The sequence below is a fragment of the Furipterus horrens genome, unplaced genomic scaffold (assembly GCF_987537825.1).
Source record: "Furipterus horrens unplaced genomic scaffold, mFurHor1.1.pri manual_scaffold_5, whole genome shotgun sequence".
Lineage (NCBI taxonomy): Eukaryota > Metazoa > Chordata > Mammalia > Chiroptera > Furipteridae > Furipterus > Furipterus horrens.
In genome coordinates, this window is record NW_028327175.1 from 28,856,569 (window position 1) to 28,881,632 (window position 25,064).

At 42.1% G+C, this 25,064-nt stretch overlaps 1 protein-coding gene across 1 annotated transcript in view; it reads left to right on the forward strand.

Annotated features, from left to right (window-relative positions):
• SEMA5A (semaphorin 5A) overlaps window positions 1–25,064 on the forward strand; it is a 435,475-nt gene that overhangs the window by 291,762 nt on the left and 118,649 nt on the right. The window contains exons 9-10 of the mRNA XM_090276235.1: window positions 17,452–17,737; window positions 22,852–22,987. Of these exons, the coding sequence (XP_090132361.1) occupies window positions 17,452–17,737; window positions 22,852–22,987 (422 nt within the window). The remainder of the gene's footprint in view (window positions 1–17,451; window positions 17,738–22,851; window positions 22,988–25,064) is intronic.

A 25,064-nucleotide genomic window follows, 5' to 3' on the forward strand; every position in this document is an offset into this window, starting at 1 on the left:
ATGTCTATTTTATATCTAAGAAGGGAACTTATTAGCATTTCATGAAATGTTCAGATACTGTGTCAAGAATGCCTGTAACTACTAGTAGCTCCAAATAGCTTTACCAATTTAAAAAGAAAGATACCAAGTTGTATAACTAGAAGGTTGAGGTAGACTTCTTTGGAGTTGCTTATATCAGTGGCTCAACTGTTAATAAGGACTCCACTCCTGTCACTGGTCTTGCTGCCACCCACAGCCTGTCCGGTCAGGTTGGTCCTCAGGCTGGCTGTACTCGTGAATGCTAATTCACTGCTGCAACTTCTGGTCCTACATCCAGTTGTGACAATAGTAAAAGAAGAACCACACTTCTGATTTTTAAGAAATTAGAAATGCCCAGAAGACTCTCCTTCAATCTTAGGCTAGAACTTGGTCACCTGCTCAATACTGAGATTGGCTCTGTATTGTGTGCTGAGACGTGGCAGCCAAAATTCAGCCCTTTGTATATGTGTATTTCATGTGTGAATGTGGACACACACACTCACAAACACAATGCTGTGGATAGATATATGTACCATATGTAATCCCATCTCTCATTTATTTGAGAGTTGCACGAAGATAAAATGTTTAAGTTGCCAGTTTAGTGTATTTACTATTTGAAGCTTTCAAGTTGTACAAGCTAATTATGTCGAGCAGAGTTTCTCGATCTCAGCACTATTGGCATTTTGGGCCTTATAATCCTTTTGAATGGTGGAGGAGTTGTCCTGAATATCATAGGATGGTGAACAGTACCCCTGATCTATAGTCACCAGACACAATACCCCTCCTCTGCCCCCAGTTGTGATGACATTTCCAAAAATTGCCTTTGATTGAGAACCACTGGTTTAGACCTATTGCTTATGAATATGTGTATGCATACAGTATGTATAAATACAACAGAAGTATTTGGTCGAATAATATAGTCAAACCAACCATCACAGTTTTGAAGACTCCCTTGCAGAAACTGTTTATATCAAGTTTCTCCAGGAAGTTGAATGACTTCATGCTTCCAAAGGATGAGATAGATTGATTTTCTAAAACAAAGAGTAACTATTCATAGATTCTCCCCATTAACATTATTTCTGTTGAACTGGTTGCAGCTTAATCCACTGACTCTCAGTGGAAGATCTCATTTCATTCCTGAAGCTTTCATCTGTATATCTCAAAGTTCTTCCTATTTATTTGTTGATTTTTTTACTAGCCAAGCAAAGATTCCAGTTAAAGACAAAAATTCTCTCACCCAAAGGCATTGCAATTAGTTTGCCAAAAGTAAAGTAAAAGTAATTAGGAGCACAGTTTCTTTTCACTACAGTGATATCCTTAAGAGTATTCTGGAAAAATAATCCAGGTCATAGCATGGGTTATAAATGCCTGCTGTTTGTTTACATGTGACTCTAATACCCACGGGCTGACCAGATGGTCAGATTCTGCTTATCCTCTGGGTGGAATCTTTTCCATTTGAGAGTCAGGTGTTGGAACAAGGGCAGTAGAGAGCTAACCCGGTGCTCACCCCAGTCACAGCAGGCCTGCCGTCATCATTTGTTGAACACAGCAAGTTTTAGATTCTTAGCTCACTGTGTCATCATAGTGCCTGTGGACTGAATGGCCCTGCTTTCCTTACAGAGCAGCACTCCCCCCACCCCCTCCCCTGGCCACACCAGGGAGGCTCTGACTCCTGGAACAGAGAGCAGAGAGCCTTACTCAGGGTTCCCAGGTCTAGCATGCTCACCGTTTATTCCCTCTCCTGGTTTCTGCTGGGCCATTCCTTCTTTAATTGGACCCTGAGATATCGATTCTACTCCTGATTGGCTGGCTCTGCTTTTCTGCTCTGACTGATCCTCCATCCAGGACAGATTTCAGCCTCTGTCCCTAATTGAGCTCTGCTCTGTCTCCTGCTGACATGGGGTACAGAGTCCTCTCTTATCACTGACCTAATGGGAATCCACATGTTGTACCCCATCTGCTCTTTGACCAGATGCCCTGTCTTACTTCTTTCTTGTATGTCCTGGAGTAGTTTTCCTTCAATAGATAGTTGCTCTACCCATTATCCTTTCTTTGCCATGGCCTTACATTTCTTCCTCTCTAATGATGATCACTCTCTTTTTCATAAAAATGCTCAGATTTCTCCTTTCTTAAATGAGATGAGAACAAATAAAGGAACCTAAACAAGCTAAAACACACCCTTAGTTCTGCCATGACCAGGAAGGCTCCTGTTTTCCAACTGATTTTAGAGACCTATTAAATGATGCTCTTATATTCTTCTCCTGAGTTTTCAGCTGGTTGAGAATCAAGGCCCAGCAGCCAGTGAATGGAGATCAGGCAGTTGGATTTGCTCTGAAGAGAGCTTCGTGGGAGCAGGAAGCAGGCCTCATGCCATGGGCTGGGGAGGGGACCTTCTTTGTTCCTCTGCTCCTTTCTGTGTTTATGTCTCCGCAGCACGCTCCTGAAATTCTGCTCTGGCCCCTCTCCACCCTATTATTCTCCACTACCTGTCCTGGCTGATCCTTCAACACTGGATTCCAGATCATGCCAGTCCCAGCCCCCTTAATGCCTCCGTCCCAGCTTCTGGGAAAAGAAACTACCTGCCTGCTCCCTCCGGTCGCCCTCACAGGCCCTGTGCTCTTGATCTGGGACTTCACCTCCTCTGTGCCCTGTCTCCTTTCCCCCCTCATTTGCATTTCTTCTCCTTACTATGTTTTGCACCCCCAGTCCCCATGGTTAGGGAGTGTGTTCAGTCTGTGTTCAGTGGAGGATTCGGCCGCAGAAACACCCGAGGGTGACTGAACACTCAGCCTTGAGGATACTGATTGTGTCCCAATTCTTGGTTTCCTTGTGCAAAGTGGCGATAACTACCCACCTGACCCGGTTGTTGAGAGAATAAAGTGAGACCTTGAAGAGATGATGGATACTAATGTCTTGCACACAGCAAACACTCAATACATGAAGGTAATTACTGTGCACTCCCCATAGAGCGATGGGATATCTGACGTGTGTGAGGCAGTGAACGAATGTCTGTTGACTGAGTGAACAGGTGAAGAGTGTGGGCTGTGTGCCTGAGTGACCAACACCTCTCAGCCTCCTCTTTCCTGACTCTGACAAGCCTCCTCCCTGCTTTCCTGCTGCGCCATCGGTTGTCCCTCTGAGGCCAGCCTCTCCTGTCCCTCCTGTCTGGCTGCTGCCACATCCAGGTTCCCCAGGCACATGCAGGACCTGCCCACTGCTGCCCAGTCTGTGATCCCTCCACCCATGAGCAGGAGCCAGGGCTGCTGGGAAGCTGCTGACAGATGATGATAAATCAACCTCACATCTTTGTTTCGGACATTTTCTAAGTTTTTCCAACATTTTTGTGTTCAGGAAAGAGCATTGTCTCAGCAAAGGAGGTCTAGAGGATAGCACCTACCAGTGTTTGGATTCACAGCTTGTGATTAAATTGTATGTAGGACAACTTGCTTATACACAGAGGCAACCCCTCTCCTTAACTCTACTACGTAACTTACACACAGGGCACACTCAGGATAGTACCAGTGCAGCGCAGTCACTAATATTGGTTGTGTGCTCAGGTGACAGTGCTAGGCATCCTCATACCACCTCCAGCAGCCAGCCAGCAAACCACTCTGCTACATCCAGCCACACCTTCAGAGGTGTTGTGGACAGTGCCTGTGTTTTTTTTTCCCCAGTGTTCTCAGAACTAAGTACCACAAACTAAGTAACTTAACATAACATGAATTTATTATCTTAGAGTCCTGTAAGCTAGAAGTCCAAAAGCAAGGCATCAGCAGAGCCATGCTGTCTGTGAAGGCTCCAGGGTAGGATCCTTGCTGCCTCTGCCCGCTCTGGTGGTGCCAGGTGTTCCTTGGCCTGTGGTCACTTCACTAGAATCTCTGCCTCTGTCTTCCCATGGCCTTCTCCCTGTGTGTCTGTGTCCCCACATGGCCATTTTCAATAGGAACAGTCCTGTTGGATTAGGGGCCCATATTAACTAATTATATCTGCGATCACCCTATTTCCACATTTACAAGTACTGGGGGTTTGGATTTCAACATATATTTTTTGGTGGGATACAATTCAGCTCATAACAGTGTCCTAATCGTGAAGTGCTCAATTGTTGACATCTTAAACTACAGCCTCTTCTTTTCTGATGACAATCTTAATCTTTATTTCCGTGCTGTGGGCAAATCCTCTGCCCATCTTCAGCTTCCATGTCTCAGCTGTATCATCTTCATTTGGAGCAGACAATGTTGTTTTCTTGTTTCCAGTGAGGTCAGGACTGTGTGATTGTCTGTCTTCTTAGTCCAAGACAGGGCTGGTTATGCCTTCCCTCCCTCTGTTTTCCAGAGTGCTAGGATGGACAATATGTTTTCTCAGATTGTTGCTTTCTCCACCTGTATCCCTCCCAGCTAAGTGTCGCTGGTTCGATCTTCCAGTCAGGGCACATCAGAGAAGGAAAACTCTGACTCCAAAAAACCTCCGCTGCCTTGCAGCATACCTCTTCAGGGGAAAGGCTAAGGGAGTAAACCCCGACAGAAAATCCGGAGCCGGAGTCCCTAAGGCGGTTTGACGTTGGAGTCAACACCGGCAACTCCTGCGGCGCACCTGAAGCCAAGCTGTATTGACTCCGTCTTTCCCTTGGACCCTTCAGCTGCGAAGAGAGGGGGGGTCTGCTGCATGGGCAACAGCAGACCCTCCATATCACCCTGCCCAGGCTCTGTAGCTTCAGCTTCACTGGAGAGGACACTCCAGCGTCATCGCAAGATGTCGATTCAACACGGGAGGAGACAGATACCGTGTCACTCCCGAGTTGGACTGCACAGCCATTCTCGGCGGTGCAGATAGACTCTTAAGAAGCTACACCATCGTCTCTCGAGACGGACGGCTGCCGACGATCCCTCCCTGTCCCATGGCCTCTAGGGAAGGGGTGCCTGTCTCCTAGGCAGCATTCTGGAGTGGATGTCCTCCAGCTCATTCCATGTCTGAGTTACTCCCTCAAAGGGCCACAGTGAAGGCTTGACTCAAGCACTTTTACATTCTCAGAAGGAACACAGGGGCACAAAAAACCTCTTCAGGACTGAGGATGTGTACACACAGCATGGCAGGCCCTTTGGCAAGTCCAGCCTCTGAGGACCCCTAGACTTACCTTCAGGGCTAATTTTCAGAAGGATGGTGGCATCAGCCTGGCCAGGGTGATGTCCTGCCAGGACACAGGGAACCCTGAGTAAGGACCTGCCAAGCCTATAAACCGCCCCCCACTCCCCAGAAACCAGCATAAATACCTGGTATAGTTCCAGCAACCTTGTTTGAGCATGCTAGGACCTTTGGCTGTAATACTCGAGTTTCAGGTACAATTTCTTATTACACTACTACGGATGAACACCACTGAGTGGGTATCCCACCTGCACCTTTGCACTGGTGCCACGTGACCCAGGTAGCAGGACATGCCATCAGCTGTTGGTGGGGGCTGTTGTGGAGAGGGAAGTCAGGGCTGGCTGTGGACAGTTTCCTCAGGTTTACCTGCTTCTCTTTCCCAGCCTGTGTGATCTGCTCTGCCTGTGTTCTCAGCCCTGACTCCTGCCACATTCCCTGTGTGCAGCCTTGGAGCTCTTTCGGGAAAGTGTGTGTACTATTTCCTGGGTGCCCCGCACCTTCCTCACTGTGTTTCTGTGCACATGGCGTTCGTGCTGTCCTCACTACCCTTGATTTTGCCTGCTCCTTCATTCTAGTTCTTTCCTTCCGCTCACGTTTCAGTTTGCCCCAGACTCAGCTGAGTCTTTCATCTGTGCTTGGCCATGTGCAGGGTGATGCTTCCCCCACTGTGCTAGACTTCTTGGTCATTCTCCTGGTCAGAACCCACCAGAGAGAGCCAACCCTGCCCGCCAGCCTCCCGTCGCGTCTGTGTCCTCACTGTAGACTGCTTGCCCCTTCCGTTCCAGCCTCTTACATGTTGCACATGCCCTGGCTCTTCCCTCTCTATAGGGACCAGCAGACTTCTACCAGAGAGGAAATAGTTTAGATTCTGCAGTTCATATGGTCTCTGTTGCAGCTTTTCAATTCTGCCATCATAGCGTGAAAGCAGCCACCACCAATCACACATAAATGCGTGGCTCTGTTCACAAAACTTCATATATAGCCAGTGGGTAGGATTTGGACCATGGGCTGTAGTTGGCCAGCCTCTTCTTTCTGGAAAATTCTTCCCCCCATATAGTCCACCTGGCTAGCTGCTTTAGCTCCTTCTGGCCTTGCTTAAATACCACTTATCAATGGGACCTCACCTTACCACCTTATTTGAAATCATACTCTTTCCCAGCTAGCAGTCTTGATCCCCCTTACATACATTATCTCTTTTCTGTCATTAGAATGAAAGTTCCCCAGCAGCCGGGCTCATCTGTTTTATCCACTGATGTATCCCACATGCTTTCAACAGTGCTGGGTACATAGTAAGCACCCAACACATACTTGTTGAATATGGTAGTTAATAGACGAGTAGTTTACTACCTTGTTTTCTTCACAAGTTTGTAAGTTTCCTTGAGCGCAGGGATCATGTGTGAGCCATCTTTGTGTGCTCAGCATCTCCCTTAGTGCCTGAAACACACTTGAGGCTCTATTAATAATTGTTGAGTGGGTAGGAGATGACCACATGTCACAAGAAGCAGACATGTGAAGGATGGTGTTAAATAAAGGGAATGTGCTGTATTAATTGTAACCCAACCTAAAGAAAATAGGTTTGTATGTTTGAAACTGAGTCAGGTCTAAACATTTTAGAAAATCTTATTCTTGACATCTCATTTAGACTCTGATTTTCAATTATTATGTATTCAGTCAGTTATCAAAGACAATGAACTTGACTGGATAATGTTCTGGAGGTTTGAAACGTAGAGTTTATGTGTTTGGTATTGAATATAAGTTTTAAAATTATATTTTCCCCTGTGCAAAAATCACTCTTAAAATAAATTTATGTGCTTGGAGAAATGCATTAACAGCTTTAATGCATTAAATACTAATCATTAATAATCTTTATTAAGTGATTACTGTTAAGACAGGATAATAAATATTTAATGGCCAATGCTTAAAATAGAGAAGCTGTAAAACTTGCCTTTAAGAAATTGGCAATCAAATTGAGGAAACAATAAACTCATGAAAAGGGAAAAAATGACATTTCCAAATTAATAGTGTGCAAATTGAGTTTGTAGTTTCTTTTCTTTTTCTTTCTCTTCTTTACTTTATTGACATATAATTGCCATATAACATGGTGTAAATTTAAAGTGTATATTGTGCTAATTTGAAACATTTATATATTGTAAAATAATTGCCATCATAGCATTAGGTAACATGTCTGTCCTATCACATAATTACAATTTTTTTTATGTAATAGGAATATTTCAGATCTATTCCCTTAACAACTTTCAAGTACATAATACAATAGTATTAGCTATAATCATCATGATGTGCATTAGGTCTCCAGAACTTGTTAACGTTTATACCCTTTACCAATATCTCCCCATTTTCCCCCAGTCCCAGCCCTGGGTACCTACTACTTTACATCTGTTTCTCAGAATTTAGCTTTTTAGCTTCCACATATAAGTGATGTCATACAGTATTTGACATTCTTTCTCTGTTGGACTTATTTCACCTGCCATAATGTCCTCAGGTTCATCCAAGTTTTTGCAAATGACAGGATTCCTTTTTTCTCATAGTTGAACCGTATTTTATTTCATATTATCGGTAAACTCTTAGGCTGTTTCTGTATCTTGGCTATTGTAAATCATGCTGCAATTAACATGAAGGTGCAGACACAGTTCTGAGGGAACTGCATGCTTGCACAGAGAATAACACCTCAGTAGGAACTTAGAAAAACTAATTCATAAATTAGCCTTAAAAACTCAGCATGGACATCTACATAGACATAATCTCATTAACACTCAGTAACCTGCTTGTTTTTTCTCTGTTGGAAATGTTTGCTTTTCTACTGGGTTGTCCTGGTGAACTCCACAGCTTCCTCCATTCTCTGAGATCCTAGCCATGACCTCATGTGGGGGCAAAGGCCCTGGAAATCCACAAGTCTTCTCCTTTTAATAGTGTTACTTTTTAGAAGCTATTCTATTTTTAATTAAGGAAACTCTTACTGTAACAATCTCAAATTCCATTGGTTACCCACATAGTAAGTAGTGTTTAAAATACAATGATTAACCTAATTTACTTGGAGAGAGAAGATGCCCTCTGTGCTTAACTCCAAGAGAAATTGCTTCTGCTTTTTGTGAAGACATGAGCTTTGTGGAGCTGAGTGCTGCCACCACCCTTCAGAGGTCCAGGCATGGCCAGGCTGGGGTGACTTTGTTGGGTTCCGTCCTGAGGACAGTGACAGCTCTTTTGGCAGAGGCTGCACGACACCTTCCATGAAATGTCTGTGTTAGGTATGTCTGGACAGATGGTGTTTGTTAAGGTAGGAAATTCATCAACAAAAGCAGAGTACACAGAACAAGCAAAAACACAGACAAGTGGGACTTGGGAATCCACTATGTTTGTGTAGGAAAACTCAAGTGCTAAAGTGTTTATAAAGGAAAAGAAGCTTGGTAAAACTGGAACAAAAATACGACTGCATAGTGAATGGCCGAGTTTGGTATTTTACCAAACAAGCATCTGGGGAGATGCTTTAAAGAGGTTGTCCTTGTAAAGGTGGGAGCTTTTCAAAACTGCAGCTGCAAAGGTTCAGGTCTGACACCTGACTCATGGAGGTTCACCTTGCTGAGTGATGAGACTTGGACTTACTGCTGACCAAAGTCCTGTGACAGGTAACCCAGCACCATGAGTCATTCTTTTCTAACTTTCAAGCTTCATCCAGCCCATCAGAGGGCTTGGACACGTTGTCTATCTGGTATGGGATACATGTATTTTGGAGACTGTGTTATAAGCCTAACCTGATTTCCTTCATATGGTCAGAAAAGATTCTAAATAAATACCCTTCCTGCATACCATCTGCCTGTCCATGCACTTGTCGGCATCTCTTCTAACCCCAGTTATCACTCCAAGTACAAGGGAGAGTTGCATGGCTATTTATAACTCACCAGGTGGATGGGAGACTCCTTATGCCTATATTCTGTAATCCTTCACACAACCTTCCAAAGGAGAAGGCACCATCCTTATTTTACAGATGAGCAAGCTGAGGTTCGAGGGGTTAGCCACCTGAACCAGGGCCACACAACTGTTGTGCACCTGAGCTAGGATTTGAAAATGGGTCCCACTCCAGAGCTTGAATCCTTCCCTGTCCATGTGCTCCCAGCCTCCCCTTTGTTTAGTCAACATCCTAGGAAACACCACATCCTAACCTGCCTCTATCACTCTCTCCTTGTGCTGATGTTTTTATGCCCAAGCTGAGATGGAAGAGGAACATAGGAACTTTGGAAATGGTTGAGAGTGTTTTCTTATAAAAGCTTATAATGAAAATTTGTCAGAGGAGCTGGAGTAAACTGGGATTGTTAAACACAAAGCAGAAAAGACTGTGAACTAATTTAACACAGCTCTTTATGGGCACAAAAGTTTGGCAAGTGACATGAGGGGATCAAAGCTCTCTTTTCCTCTCAAAAGTGTTATACTTTGGGCTATAAATCTTACTGTCATCCTTTTTATTTTTTATAATTTGTTTGTTTGTTTATTTATTTTTAGAGAGAGGGGAAAGGAGAAAGAGGGGTAGAGAACATCACTGTGTGATTGCCTCTCACTTGCGCCCCCAACTGGGGACCTGACGTGCAACCTAGTAATGTGCCCTGACTGGGATTCGAACCAGCGACACTTGGTTCGCAGGCCCATGCTCAATCCACTGAGCCACACCAGCCAGGACTGTCATCCTTTTTTATAAGATATTCATTTCTATGTGTTTCAGTAAATTTTTCTACATATTATACTATTGAACTTTACTTTTCCTCCATCAATGGCCTCTCTCAATTTTTCATTCACTGTGCAGATTGGATAGTTCAGTCTCTGTTTTCCTTTGTTTGTTTGTTCGTTTTCTTTCTTTCTTGGCCTGGTTCAGATCATCTCAATAGACAAAGATCAAGCCAACATGCAAGTTTACTTATTCTAACTGCATAATGGTGTAGCCCAGTATGTTCTTTCAATGAAACCTTTCTCTTTCTTCTATCTTAGTGTTTTAAAAATACTTTATAGGTATTGCCCCAACTGGTATGGCTCAGTGAGTTGGGTGTTGTCTCGCAAAGCAAAAAAGGTCGCCAGTTCAATTCCTAGTGAGGGAACATGCCTGGGTTGTGGGTTCAGTTCCTGGTCAGGGTGCCTACAAGAGGCAACCGGTATCAATGTTTCTCTTTCACATCAATGTTTCTCTCCCTCTTTTTCTTCCTTCCTTCCTCTCTGTCTAAAAATAAATAAAATATTTAAAAAGAAATAAAAATAGTTTATAGGTATTAAAACATTTCTAAGATCTTTGAATTTAAGTTAATATTTCAATGAAAAAAACTTCTAGATTTTGCATTATGATGCTGCAGGATAAATTATCAGTTCTTTAAAGACGTGAACCTATACATTTAAAACATAATCCAGGAAAAAATGAACATAATAAATAGAAACTTTCTGTTTCCAAAATGTTCAGAAATACATAGTCATGAAATCACTTATATACCTAATTGAGTGCAGGGAATGCATGACATTTGGTAGAATCTTACAGGAGACTGGACAGGCTGCCGGGGGCTTTGTGCTTGAACTGGGATGAGAGCAGAATAGACAAAGATGTCTTTATCCCTTTGAGCTGAAACATTTAGACAAGTAGCCAATTAATGAAGCTCCTGCAGACATAAAAATGAGAATTCTGGGCAAGAGTTTTGGGCTAATGTAGAGGTGGCAGTTCTTATTTAGGGAGATAGCACATGTCCCTGTGCTACAAGCCACTCCTACTTGAATCAGCAAATCCATGCCAGTCACTCATTTCAACAGGACATATTCCCCTTGAAGAGGGAAGGAAACAAGTTTCTGGTCCTACTGTGGGTGGTTTGGCAATGGCTTCCTTTCTGGCAGGGGCTTAGTAAGAGAAGGACCTGGGATCCAAGGCTCACTTTGCTGGGTCAATGACCACTAAGGACATGCTTGGTTCATCCCTCCTCCCCTTCATCTGACCACCACCACTGCTACGCATGCAGGGGTTTGGATCTTAAGCTTCCTTTAAAACCCTTCCGTGTCCCTCCTGTGGCGGTGGAAATCCAGACTTACCGCTGTGGGTGGCTGGCCTGGCCCTCTACCCACTGTCGCATTGCTTCCTTCGGTGCCGACACTGCTTCATTCCGTTCCTGGCCACCCTTCGGGTCTTCTCCCAGGTTGTTCTTCCTCCTGTTCTTGACCTGGCAGCCCCTTCACACTTCCATATCTTCCCTTTTCCGGTTCCCCTACTTTCTGATTCTCAAGTTCTGTGTCTTGTCTGTCTTCTCATGCTGTCCTTGAGGTCACAGACTGTGCCTCACTTTACCTTGGAACACCCAGTGCCCAGGACAGTTCCATAGGAGGTGGTCAATAAGCTCTGGGTTTCTCTGGCATCAAGCCTCCGTCTATAGCAGTGGTTCTCAACCTGTGGGTCGTGACCCCTTTGGGGTTCAAACGACCCTTTCACAGGGGTCGCCTAAGACCATCGGAAAACACACATATAATTACATATTGTTTTTGTGATTAATCACTATGCTTTAGTTATGTTCAATTACTAACAGTGAAAATACATCCTGCATATCAGATATTTACATTACGATTCATAACAGTAGCAAAATTACAGTTATGAAGTAGCAACAAAAATAATTTTATGGTTGGGGGTCACCACAACATGAGGAACTGTATTAAACGGTCGCGGCATTAGGAAGGTTGAGAACCACTGGTCTATAGCATGGCCCTTCCACCCCATTTGGCTCCAGATCTGCTGAAAGGAATATAGACTCTAATGTGACTTACAGAATACCACACTGATGAATTAGCTTGTTAAGTACATACTGATGATTTGTTTACCAATGTGTGTGTTTATGTTAATTTATATATTCATATCTATATTTTTAATTGATTTATGTACATTTATTTATTATTTAATATATTTAAATAAATAGAGATCTATGTTTTGATGCATAGCAATCAAGCACTAGGCACTTGGCATGTGTTGCCTTTGATTCTCACAGGGATTCTGCATGTTGGACATTGATGCCATCATTCTAAAATGGAGAAAACTGGAAATCTATGCCGATAAATAACTTGACTAAGTTCATACAGCCAGTAGATGGAAGTATTGAGCCATATATACATACACCTCAATGCTTTCTGTCTGCATATAGGCTCACACATCTGTCTGTCTACCCAGTATTAGAAATATTAGGCTTTTAATGGGTTTTAAACCACATTGTACTTAATGTAATTTATTTTAGTTTAATTATCCACTCATGATAAATACGTAGGCAGCACATTTTTTGTAGCTTTGACAAGGGAAAAATGTGCACGATAAAACAGGGTCTGAACTCTTTAATATATATGGAAATAGTTTTGCTAGTGACTGACATCAACACATTAGAGAATAGACAGTGTCTGGCTAACTATATGTCATGCATAGAGATTGTTTCCATTAACTCTTTCTCTTTTGGTGGAATAGCATGCTATTTAAAAATTTCAGCCTATATGGCTATGTTTATGTTTCTTAATTTCTGGTCACCTTTAATCTTAATATATGCATGTTTGATTATCATTATGTGAAGTTCTACTAAATATAAATTGCTAAAAGGGAATCAAGGGTAAATCATCAAATAATTATAACCACTGTTCATTAGGATTTTACTGTGTAGCCATCTCTTTAATCCTTATAGCAAAGTAGGTTTTCTATGCCCTGAGTCATCATACAGGATGAAGGAGCATTCTGGATGTCAGTGGTCCAGCCCCGGGCTTCAGGCTGGGGTGGGTGGAGCCACAACCCATGTGGGCTGCATGCCAGGCATTGGCCAATGTGCCTTTGGTAAGCATATTCCAAGATGGCCTTTGTTTGTAAAATAAATTATGATAGATTTTGATTGTAGTATGATTTTTGTTGAGTTGGAAACTGGAATTCATTTTTGTCATTATTATACATTCTCATCAAAATAGACAAATACATCTTTATCAAGAGCCTAACAGTGACCTGGTCAATCATTTCTCGGCCGGAAATTGTTCAAGCATGTCTATGTAAAATATACCTTGTCATCCTATCATCAAATTTGTTCAGGATGGCTTGAAGAGCTATTAGGGATTCTCTGTGGAAAGAGAACACTGTGGGCCAATCTTCTTGACTTGACTTTGTATCCTTCTTAGATGAGAAGTCTGAATGAGATTGTTCAGTAGACTGGATGATGGACATGAATCTTTCCAGCAAGCTGCACCTGGTGCACCTCCAGGCTGATTCAGTAGGCACTGGAATGGAAAGAATATAGAATGGAAGGTTGCATTTGGATGTTTAGGATCTGGTGGTTTTATGTGGTTTAGATCTTCTTTAAAATGGCAATGTTTTTGTTTTTCCTGTGTTCACTTATATTGTGGGTCTCCTGTCAGTGTTCATTTTGATTTGGCCACTCTAATATAATTCAAGGTATAAAATCAAAGTTCTAACATCACAAAACATGAGTCTTCCTATAACGTGACATATTTTGTAGGATACTGTAATCCATAACTCAGTGTTTTACAAATGTGAGATAAAATAGCTCCATGCATATATTTATAATAAACTGACATGTACTTCTGTTAGGTTTTATTTTGAATTAGCAACACATCTCCTGTTCCTTTGTAGCTCTAATATTAATAATAATGAATTAAGGGCCCCTCAGATCTGTCCTTCATACACTCACATTCATTGTAGATAATCAGGCAGTGCCTGATTTGTGACTTGTTTAGTTCACTCAGGAGTGACAGATACTGGCTGGTGGTGAATTGCATTTTAACCAGAGACAGAACTTGAATAATGCAAAGGAAACAATATGCATCTTTTTTTCCAGCCTGATGAGACTCAAACGTGTCCTACCTCCAGATTTATAACTATAAATGCAAGAGATATTTGGCTGCCTGTTTAACAATTATTCCTGCTTTCTTACTGTCTTTGGAAAAGAAACAGGATGCAGGCTGAGTTTCAAAAGGCTCTGCTTTCCAAGAAGTGGATGGAGCTTTCTGACTTGGCAGCAGGTCACTCAATCAGGGACCCATCAGCATCCTGAAGGACCAGTGAAGGGTGGTAGGGTGTGTGTCCAAAGGCAGCTTAACTCCTAAAATGACTCTATAATGTTTGGTGAACTAAACAGCATACACTACAGACTAAGCACACATTCTTCCCTGTTTTCTCAGCAGGAAATTGTTTGAGCATGTCTATGTAAAATATACCTTGTCATCCTATCATCAAATTGGGTCAGGGTGGCTTGAAGAGCTATTAGGGATTCTCTGTGGAAAGAGGACACTGTGGGCCAATCTTCTTGACTTGACTTTGTATCCTTCTTACATGAGAAATCTGAATGAGATTGTTCAGTGGACTGGACGATGGACATGGATCTTCCCAACCAGATTCTTGTTTTATAAGCCCTTGCTTGGATTCTTGGCTCTGTCTTCCTGCTTTTTCTTCTTTCTGTGTCATTCCTGATGTCTCTGATAGTTGCCGGTTCAAGTTTCCTCTGGGCATCTGTCTTCCCCTCTAGTAGGTTCTGAAACCCTCCTCCTCATCATCCTGAGTACACCTGCTCACCGCTTGGCTTCTAAAGCATTATTCAAAATTTCCATCCTCTCCTTGAATGTTGTTAACGTAATTGTTTATTCTGGTGCTGCCCATTACGTTTTCCAGTGCAGTGTAAAGATAAGTGTAAAGGTTATGTGGTCAGACTATCTGGATTCAGAGCATAACTGCCAGCACTGCCCCACATGGCTAGGCGTGTGAACGTGGACAGATTATTAAACCTCTGGGCTTTAGTGTCTTCATCTATGACACAGGAAAAATGACCCACATCTACCTCTGTGATTCCTGTGAGTTTAATTAGCATATGAATGTGTAGCACTGAGTACAGAACTGGCAGAGCTGCACCAGCTCTCTACAGATATTCTTAAATTATAGACCAACCTCCACCTGGAAGAATCATGACAGGTCTTTTTACCTTTGCAGCTTCTCATTTCCCTCCTCGAGACTTCCTACATGCCAGAGATACTTACTATGTGGTTTTCACACTATTTGTCCCCAAGTTAGTAGCAGAAGTGGTTGGGAGGGTGTTTGATAAAGGCTGTGTCTCTGCTCACACCTCATCCACATGTGCTGCTGACTGTAACCTGTCTAGCCCTGGACCTTCTTTCTTTGTTTTATGTTTTTAAGGTTTATTGTTGTTGTTTTTGTTGTTGTTATTCATGATGATGATGGATTTTTGTTTGTTTTCATAATGATCAAATCGTAGCTTAGGTGTAGGAGCCTGGGTGCAGGACCTATTCTGAAATTATTCAGCCTTCTCTTTAGAATTAGACATATAAGTGTATATTTTCTTTATAAACCAAATGTAAGTTGTAAATGTTCTATATCTTGGCTTTTGGGGTCTGGTTTGAAGTAATTCTCTTTTGGAGCATGATTGTGAACACAGATTCAAAAATTTCCCCAATATTTTGCTTTATATTCCAAAAAACACAAGCCAGAGATGTGTAGCCTCCAGGATATAAAAGCGTGCTGTAACAGTAAATATATTTAACTCCATCTCATACATCTTAATGCAGCCCAGGGTGGTGCTGTGTTGTTGTTTGTTTTTTTAAATATCTACTTCAGGTTAAAGCAACAGTGATCTATTAGTATGTTTAGCGGTTTATAAATTAAAATCATTTGTTATCAGATTCTCTTTGTATTACTTGGTATTCTTAAATGACTTAAGAACAAGATAATGGACTGAAGGAAAACTGCATAAACAACTTAGAATATTTGTTACATTTTTACAATGTAAAGTTGAGTTAAATTGAAATATTTTACAAGGACATTCAATGGATGCCTTGATTGAAAACTAGCAACAGTTTTTCTGGACAGAATAGTAGAGCTCCTCTCAATGGCACCTTCTTGTCAGTCTCTGAATCAAGGTCTACATTTTAGACCTGAGGTGAGCTGTTGTGTGTCTAAGTCTTAACATGAATGGGTCACGTTGTAGCTGAATAGAGTTTTAGTTGTCCTGACAATTACATGTCTGTTGGTGCAAGCTGATTGAATCTGGCAAGGTCCAAGGCTTACTGATGTATCCGCCCAAATGAATTATCCCTGAAATATATTCTTGTGGATGGTAGTTGTGTGTATCTTTCCATTAATTTTGAACACCAGAGGTTATTGCTGTATTATTCTAATGGCATCATAAAATTCAAGCATTTGCTGATTAAATGAAAAACTCTTAGCAATAGAGAAAAGAATAAGAACCAAACATGTTTATTAGAGTTTTTGAAGATGATTATTAGGGCATATCTGTGTCTGAAAGGGTATCATTTGTATTATTGATGGGCTTAAACAGAGAGTTATAAAGACAACACTTTCAATACTATATGTAAAATTCAGAAGACGATCTATATAATTTCTAAATTCCTCATGAGCTCAATGATTAAGTAAAGGTTTTATCATACTTCTGTCACTTTTGAATCCCTATTTTTAAGGTAATTATTAGACCAAAAAGGTACAGGTCAATAACTCTGTCTCAATAACTCTGCCTTTCTCTAAATGGATTCTCCAGCAACCCTAGAAAAAGAAAATAGAGGTTAATCCTCAAAGTTATGTGGTTACCATAGTAATAGGAATTGCTAAAGCTAATTCAGGACATTAACCTTACAATTGCAGTTTTTGTTTCTGTTTTCACAAATGAAAAACATTTTTACAGTCCTTACTAAAAGCACATAAATTATGTTAGTCATATATTTGTATATTAGTAAAATCAAATAATTTTGTTGTCTTACTACACAAACATGATACTAGACTTCTGTACAGGTTGGGACAAAAGTAGGTTTACAGTTTATATAAAAAATAATACAATAACTAATAAATAATAATACAAGAATAAACTTCGTTTTGCATAGCACAAATATAAACCTACTTTTGCCCTACCTGTATTCTGAATCACATTTCATTTTTTAAATTTTATTTTCTCTCTTTCTGAAGGTTATGTAAGATTATATAATCTCATATTATATATAAATAGAGTTATAGGTATTGCTCTAAAGTATACTGTGTATCTCTGTTGCCCATACTAAGGATGCTTACCTGCAGAATTATTATGGTAATTTCTTCCATTGATAACTTGTGCAGAGTTCTGCCCAGTAGCTCAGATCATGAAGATGCTCCCAAGTCGTCCCATTCATCCTATAAGATGTCTACACAAAACCAAGTCTCCTTGGAAGAAATAACAAACAGCGAAGACATAAAAAAATACCATATGGATGTTAAGACTTCTTCTTTCCTGTTGTTTCCAGAGCCAAACTTCGTGTCGTCGTATGACATTGGGAATTTCACCTACTTCTTTTTCCGAGAAAACGCTGTGGAGCACGACTGTGGGAAAACCGTGTTCTCCAGAGCTGCCCGGGTCTGCAAGAACGACATCGGGGGGCGGTTCCTGCTGGAAGACACCTGGACCACGTTCATGAAGGCCCGCCTGAACTGCTCCCGCCCTGGGGAGGTCCCTTTCTACTACAATGAGCTGCAGAGCACGTTCTTCCTGCCCGAGCTGGATTTGATCTACGGCATCTTTACCACCAATGTGTACGTAACTGGGAATAATTGCTTTTCCTGCTCTTCTACTCATTCTGAATGAGTCTATTGTTTTTTGTTTTTTTTTTTACCTTTGTGGTTTAAAAGTGGCTTTAAAATGAAGCCGTTTTTATTTTACTGGGCTAACAGTTAAAAAAATTTTTTGATTATGAATTAGACGTTATGCTGAGATCTGTGATTTCTGAGACTGGTATTAGGAAAATAAAACTAATCAAAAGGTTTTGATCTATTCTTATTGGAATAGTAGCATAAAAAATATTTCTACTATAAAACTTTACTTCCTGATTTACTAGAGTGTTCTTGTTATTTTCTGAAATGCTGTTATGTATTAGATGTGTTTTTATTTGTATATGCAAGTTATGCATCTGTGCATAATGAAAGCACAATTGTCTGGGAAATCTAATCTTTGAGTTAATGTAACTCTTGACTAAACCACTGCTCATACATGAAATACACATTCTCACTTTCCCAGAGTTGCATTTTAAGCCATTGTTCTAGAAGATGGCTATTGTAGGCAGGCATTTTTATAATGATGGTTATGCTTTAAAATTTTTTTTAAAAAAAAAGAATAGCATTTTTTCCTTTTGTGGGCAGATACTCTTAACTTCAGAACTGACAATATTTGTACTAGATAAAGTGTATGTAGTTTTCTGTTTTCCATTCACTCTAATCTGATGGACTGTAGCATGACCCCACACTCATTTTGCATTCTTAGCTGATCTGCTGTGATAAAACTTAACAAGATCACACCCAGCTCCAGGAATCACAGGTCACGTTGCCACTAGCCTCCACTTTTCTCAATATTGCTGGTGATGATGATGATGATGATTCTGCAGTGTGGGTTCTGGTTTGGATCACCTTTGAAATCATTGAACTGTTAACCTCACAGTTTGGACAAAAGCCCAATATTTGTATCCAAAATACAGGAGCTGATTCAGGATGGGCTGAAAGTGCTGATAAATGGGGTGGGACGACCAGCCATCCCGGTTTGTCTGGGATTTTGTCCTGGTTTGGACTTGGGGATAGCCCTGCATCCCGGGAAACCTCTCAGTTCTGGGTGACATCTGCTGAGCTTCTAAGTCTTTACTTTCTCATCTCTTCTGCATCTGAAGCCTGCTCATAAATTGCATTTTTAAGTATATTTCATTGGTTATGCTATTATAGTTGTCCCAATTTTTTTTTCACTTTGTCCCCTTCCATCTGGTACCCACTTTCCCTCTAGCAATCCCCTGCCTTAGTTCACATCCATGGGTCATGCATATAAGTTTTTTGGCTCCTGCATTTCCTTTACTCTTTTTATCATCCCCCTGTCTATTTTGTACCTTCCAATTTTGCTTCTTAATCTCCGTGATCTTCCCTGTTGATAACCCTACAAATGATCTCCATATCGATGATTCTGCTCCTGTTCTAGTTGTTTGCTTAGTTTGTTTTTGTTTTTTAGATTCTGTTGTTGATAGTTGTGAATTTGTTGCCATTTTACTGTTAATAGTTTTGATCTTCTTCTTTTTCTTAAATAAGTCCCTTTAACATTTTATATAATAAGGACTTGGTGGTGATGAACTCCTTTAACTTTGCATTGTCTGGGAAGCAGTTTATCTGCCCTTCCATTCTAAATGATAACTTTGCTGGATTAGATTTCTGAAGAGTCACTTTATCTGTGTCTTACTTCCCTGCTGATCTTTCCCTTCTGCTCTTTCTACTGCTGAGCTGAAGCGGTAACATTCACTTGATAATAACATTTACTCCACGAAGAGTCTTGTTTCTGACATGAAGATAGAAAAATAAGAACAACCACCCACTCCACCTGACCATCTTTACTGTAAATCTGGTTTTCAACCCAGAGGTTATTTTCCCTCTGTGATAAGTTTCTTCTAAAAAATCAATTTATAGTTTCTGAAGTTGATTTGCTTTCCAAAAACTTTTAAAAGAAACAGTATGGACTGCCCAAAATGAATGTTCAGTTGTTCAGTTGACATCAATTTTATACACAATGGGAATTTGGCTTCGTTAGCTGTTCATTCCCCTGGCTCTGGGCTAAAATGAACAATTTAAAAAGTTATGTAAGTACTGTGCCGGGGCCATTCCAAGATGGTGAATGCTCCATTTAGACACCAGCAAAAATAAGTTTGAGACTATTCCAGACTATTTGTAAACACCCATCATGTTGGAAATCACCCAGTATATAGCATCTATACTAGCAGAGGCAGAATTTCTAGATCTTTCCTTTCTCTATTGAATACTTATTCTCACTGGGTTCTGGGAACCACATTCCAATATATGCATCTCTAATCCTACAGTGTGTCCAACTTGTTCTCCCGTTTGTGTCTCAGCCTTGACCTTTCCCTCTCAACTAATGACCATATTCTTGATAAGACCTGCTGCAAACGGAAACAAAATGATGATCAGAGGTAGTCAGTTATTTCCTGTTTCTGAATTTGATGCTTGTGAAATGCTGGGGCTAATTTTTCTGGTGCTTTTGCTCATAGTATAATTTTAGTTAGAGTCTGTATATTTGTCAAGGTCTCCTAACACGAGGAAGTAGGAGGAGAGGTCACTGTTCTAAGTCCCTCTGTCCCTGTGGCTGTGTGGTTTTCTTAATCCCGTGGCGTGAGTTGGGCCGCAGGAGATGGGATATTATCGCAGTGGAGTTTCTGAAGGCTTTACTTTTGTTTCCTGGGACATCTAAGAATGGTGGCTTACAAATAGGGAATGTTAGGGGTAGGGGTGGGGAGCCATGAAGATTTCTATATTTTTTCCCTGCTTAGGTGTTGAAGAACTAGGATGAACATCTCTCCTTTTCTTTGTGTGACTTTCAGCAGACTAAGGAAGCAAACTTTATGTTCCACTATTATGGGGCTCACCTCTCTCCACTTTCACCCACCTGGACTCTGAACAAGTTAAGGAGTAAAACTTAGCATTAAATGAAGGACTCAGCATGATCATGATTATTGAGGGAAGCCAGGTTACAATAAGGGTTGATGGTCTGTTTACCAAATGGATTTATGAGTACTGATCCCAACTTCAAGGAGCTCATTCACAAGGTCATAATAGTCTAGATCTGGGCTGGCCTCACCTGTCTGCAGGGACGGGGAGGCAAAGGTGTGTATGTAATTTTGGAAGGCAAGCCTACCCCAGGGAGATCGGGAGGAAGGACCACAATTGGAGTCGTATGTGCCTTTGCTCCCTGCCCCTACCTCACTGAAAGTAAAAGGGCAGAGGGAAGGTAGAAGGTGAATGTGTGTGTGTGTGTGTGTGTGTGTGTGTGTGTGTGTGTGTGTGTTTGCTGTACCAGTGCTGCTCTGCTCATCAGGAAGGTCGAGAAGAAGTGTCCTGCATCAACTATCACAGATGTCCAGACTGGCTGCTACTGGGGCACCCAGGAAGACTCTGGGCTGACCCCAGATATGTGCCCAACCCTTTTCTGAGTGACTGAATGCAGTGAGCTGAGAAATGAGGTACCAGCAGGAAGGGGAGGGAGCACAACAATGGGGTCATGGGCAGGAACTCTGGGACGCTGTGCAAAGCAGGTGCAAGTCCTGCTTTACTTTCCCTCAGCCTGTGACTTGGATTAGGTGACCACCCTGTGCCTTTGTCTGTTTGTCCGTGTACTTATTCTGGTCTCAGTGTCTGTAGGGTCCCCATGAGAAATGATGTAACCCTTATTAAGTACATGGCAGAGTGCTCAAGGGGATATTATTATTATTATTACCACTCTTCTTTGACCAAGGTGGCCTCACTGGTCCCTGCTGTGCACGCTGCTGTTCTTGCTCTAACATAGTCAGTTTTTTGTTCTTCCTAAAGTCTAGTCACATGTTCAGAGGCTCATTCTTCCTTGAGTTTTTTTTGACTTGTCATTTTCTTCTTTTCTGAGGGAAAAGTAAGAAAGAGTAACAACAGCCCTATGTATAGGTTCACATTTAGTATCTATCACTTTTTTCCCCAGCAGTGGGAATTGGCCTGCTTCCTGCCACTCTCTCCTCTGTGCTGGAGCTTCCAGAAGAAACATGCATCCCTGCCCTCAAGGCTCCTACTTTCCCACGGGGTTGTTTTAATACTGCTTACACAGAGATCTCACAAAGAATCCAAAATCCTGGCCTTTGGAGCAGGACTGCCAGAGGTTCAAGTCCAACTGCCTCATTTAGCAGCTGGGTGACTTTGGGCAGGTGTGGCCACCTAACTGTGCCGTTTTTACTTACCAGTGACTGTCCCTTACCTTAGAACAATTAAGTTAATTGAAATTTGTAAAGCCTCTAGAATGGTGTCTAGCAACTAGTCTGTGTTTGTCAAAATAAATAAAGAGTAAGGCAGATATATCTGTTTTGGAGTTCCTATAAGATTTCTTTTGATAAAGGGGGTAAAAACTGATAAATCAATTTATATTGGCAATGCAATTAACAGGAAAATTTAAAACCAAAGCTAAGCTCAAAACACAGATTTATTTAACTAAAAAATATTTTGCTGTTTCTGCACTTAGTAGAAGGTCACTGCACTTCTGAGAGGCCTGCATTTACACGTCTCTGCAGAGCTTGAATTCTTAATTATGGCTTCAAGATGTCAGCATGTTCTCAAATTTCTCTCTCACCCTTAAAATATATGTACATGAAGGGTGTCTCTGACACCTTTTGTGCAAAATGCTTTTAGTTGATTATTTTTTAAAGGTTTACAAATAAACACAAATATCTGGGGATTATTAAAAAAGCAGTAGCTAGCCCCAGTGCCTGCTAAAGTAACGAGATATGTGGGGTAAGGGGGTCATCCTGACTAATGAGAGGTGCCAGCTCCAGAATTTGAAATACATAACATAGGGCTCTTCAAAATCCTTTGTCACTCCGGTTGTGGCTGAGTGAATTAATCCCGCCGGCAGGATTACAAGTGTCATCATTGCTAAATAGTCTTGTTTCTGTACTGAAGTGTTGGTTCTTCCACAAAGACATCACAGGGGAGCACCATTCACAGCTGCGACTTCTTCCTCGGGTTGTTCATGAGGCTGAGACCTTGAGGTTCTCTAGAAGGTGCTCCCACTGGGTGGCGTCCACGGGTCGCAGGGAAGAGAGTGGTGTCTGCAGGGCTTTCTGACCTTCCTTCTTTCTCTTCTTGGCCCCCAGGAACAGCATCGCCGCATCAGCCGTGTGCGTCTTCAACCTGAGCGCCATCTCGCAGGCCTTTAATGGGCCCTTCAAGTACCAGGAGAACTCACGCTCTGCCTGGCTGCCGTATCCCAACCCCAACCCCAACTTCCAGGTAATGTGAGGGGGCATTAGGGCACTCACCTGGTCATCCCCCTCAAAAGCACGCGGATGCCTTCTGGGAGCAGCTGGGGCTATTTAACCCCCGGTGGCTGCACAGGCATCACTGGGCTCCCCAAGCCCCATGTGGACAGTCCCACGCTGGGCTTGGCTCATGAGAATAGACTGAGCCTTTTGTCAGCCGAGGGCCCAGGACCAAAAAGGGCCTTTTGTCCTCTGTGATGCCTCAGGCTGGCCTGGAAAAGGCTAGCGTAAGGCAGCAGGTTGGGAAACCACACTCCAATTAGCGCTAATGATGGTCGACTCTGTCCTTAGTAGCTCTGATCCCTAATGAATGATGCTCTGATGAATGAGCTCCCAGGCACAGCAGTGGAAATGCGCCAACAGCATTGGAGCGCTGGTTGGTGAATGGGGCGAGATTTCCTTCTGGGGTAAATGGGATGGCATGAGGCAGCTGCGGGGAAAGGAGCCAGTTGGCGGGCATTCATTCATAAATCTCAAAAAGATAGGCTGTTCCACCAATGAGAGGCCCTGTACATCATTTATTCCCATCTCCCGATGTGCAGAGGTAGCTGACACCCAAAGAGATGAAGCGATTTACTCTTGGTTGGTTGGTCAGCAGGTATATGAGTTTGCTGGGCTGCCATTGCAAAATGCCACAGACTGGATGGCTTGAACAAAAGAAACTGATTTTCTCACAGTTTGGAGGCTGGGAGTCTTATGATCAAGGTTCTGGCTGATTCTGTTTCTGGTGAGAGCAACTTCCCTAGCCTGTAGCAGTCAGTCGCCTTCCAGCTGTGTTCTCCAGTGGCTTTTCCTCAGTGCCCTGGAGAGACACTGTATTGCACCTGTAGACACACTGAAACTTAAGGGATCAGGGCCCTGCCCTTATTACCTCATTTAACCTGAATTACCTCCTTAGAGGCTCCATCTCCAAATGCAGCCACACCAGGGGATAGGCTTCAGCATAAGAATTAGCAGGAGACACAGACATTCAGTTCATAATAGCAGGCTTCCTTTGAGGGCCACTCTTCTGACAAAAACCATCAGAAGTTCATCATCATCCTCATGGGTGTATGTTTAGTGTTACCCAGTTCCAGACAGAGCTCAGAACTTCACTGCATCATGTCACATGCTGGCAGCAGCGCTCTGATCCCTAACGACTCCTCTAGGGCAGATGGTCCCGCCAAGGACACTGGCATTGAATCACGGAGCTGGGATCCAACGCTGGGCCTCAGCTGCAACATCCCAGCCACTTCCCACTAAAGGACCATTAGTTGCCCTAATTAATCAGTGCCCGACCAGGGTCCCCTATCCACGCCTCAGAATTCTGGTTGGTTTGTCACTCCAACACATACAGACTTTGGCTTTGAGAAAACTAAACTAAGGGTATGGAAAAGTTCAATTGCTTTATACTTTGCTTGGACTTCAGCAGGGACTGTTCAATTCTTTTTGTAAGTTTTTTTGTTTACGCTATTACAGCTATTCCAATGTTTCCCCCCTGGCCCCCCTCCCCCAGCTTCCCCTTCCCACAGTCAATTCCCACACCCTTGTTCAGGTCCATGGGTGATGAAAGGGGGCAGAAGAAAGGGGACGATTCAATTCTAATTGATTTGAAATGTTTTTTTTTTTTTTTTATTTTAAAAAAAGAATGGGATCGAGAATAAGAAGGGTGGTTTACATATCCTTTCACCATTTACTGCTTTACTTGGACAAATTATGTAGCATCTTCCATCTCATAGTTTCACCGATAAAACGAGGAAGAAGAGATACAAATGCCCAGGCATGTATATTTTAGAAGCAAATTTTGATAATATCAACTAATGTGCATTGTTTATTCTAAAATGTACATGATGAAGATGACTCCCAGGGACCATTTATTGGGTGCCTCTGGGTGTCACATGTTATAAGTACTTTATAACCTTTGTCTGCTTTTCTCCTCTCAGCAACTCTGTAAGGTGGGCATCTGTATCTACACTTCGTTAAGTCAGGAAACTGAGGGATCAGATTCACATTTATTACCCCAGCCTTGCTGATGAGAAAGTTCAGTACTCGACAGAGGAATTTCTATT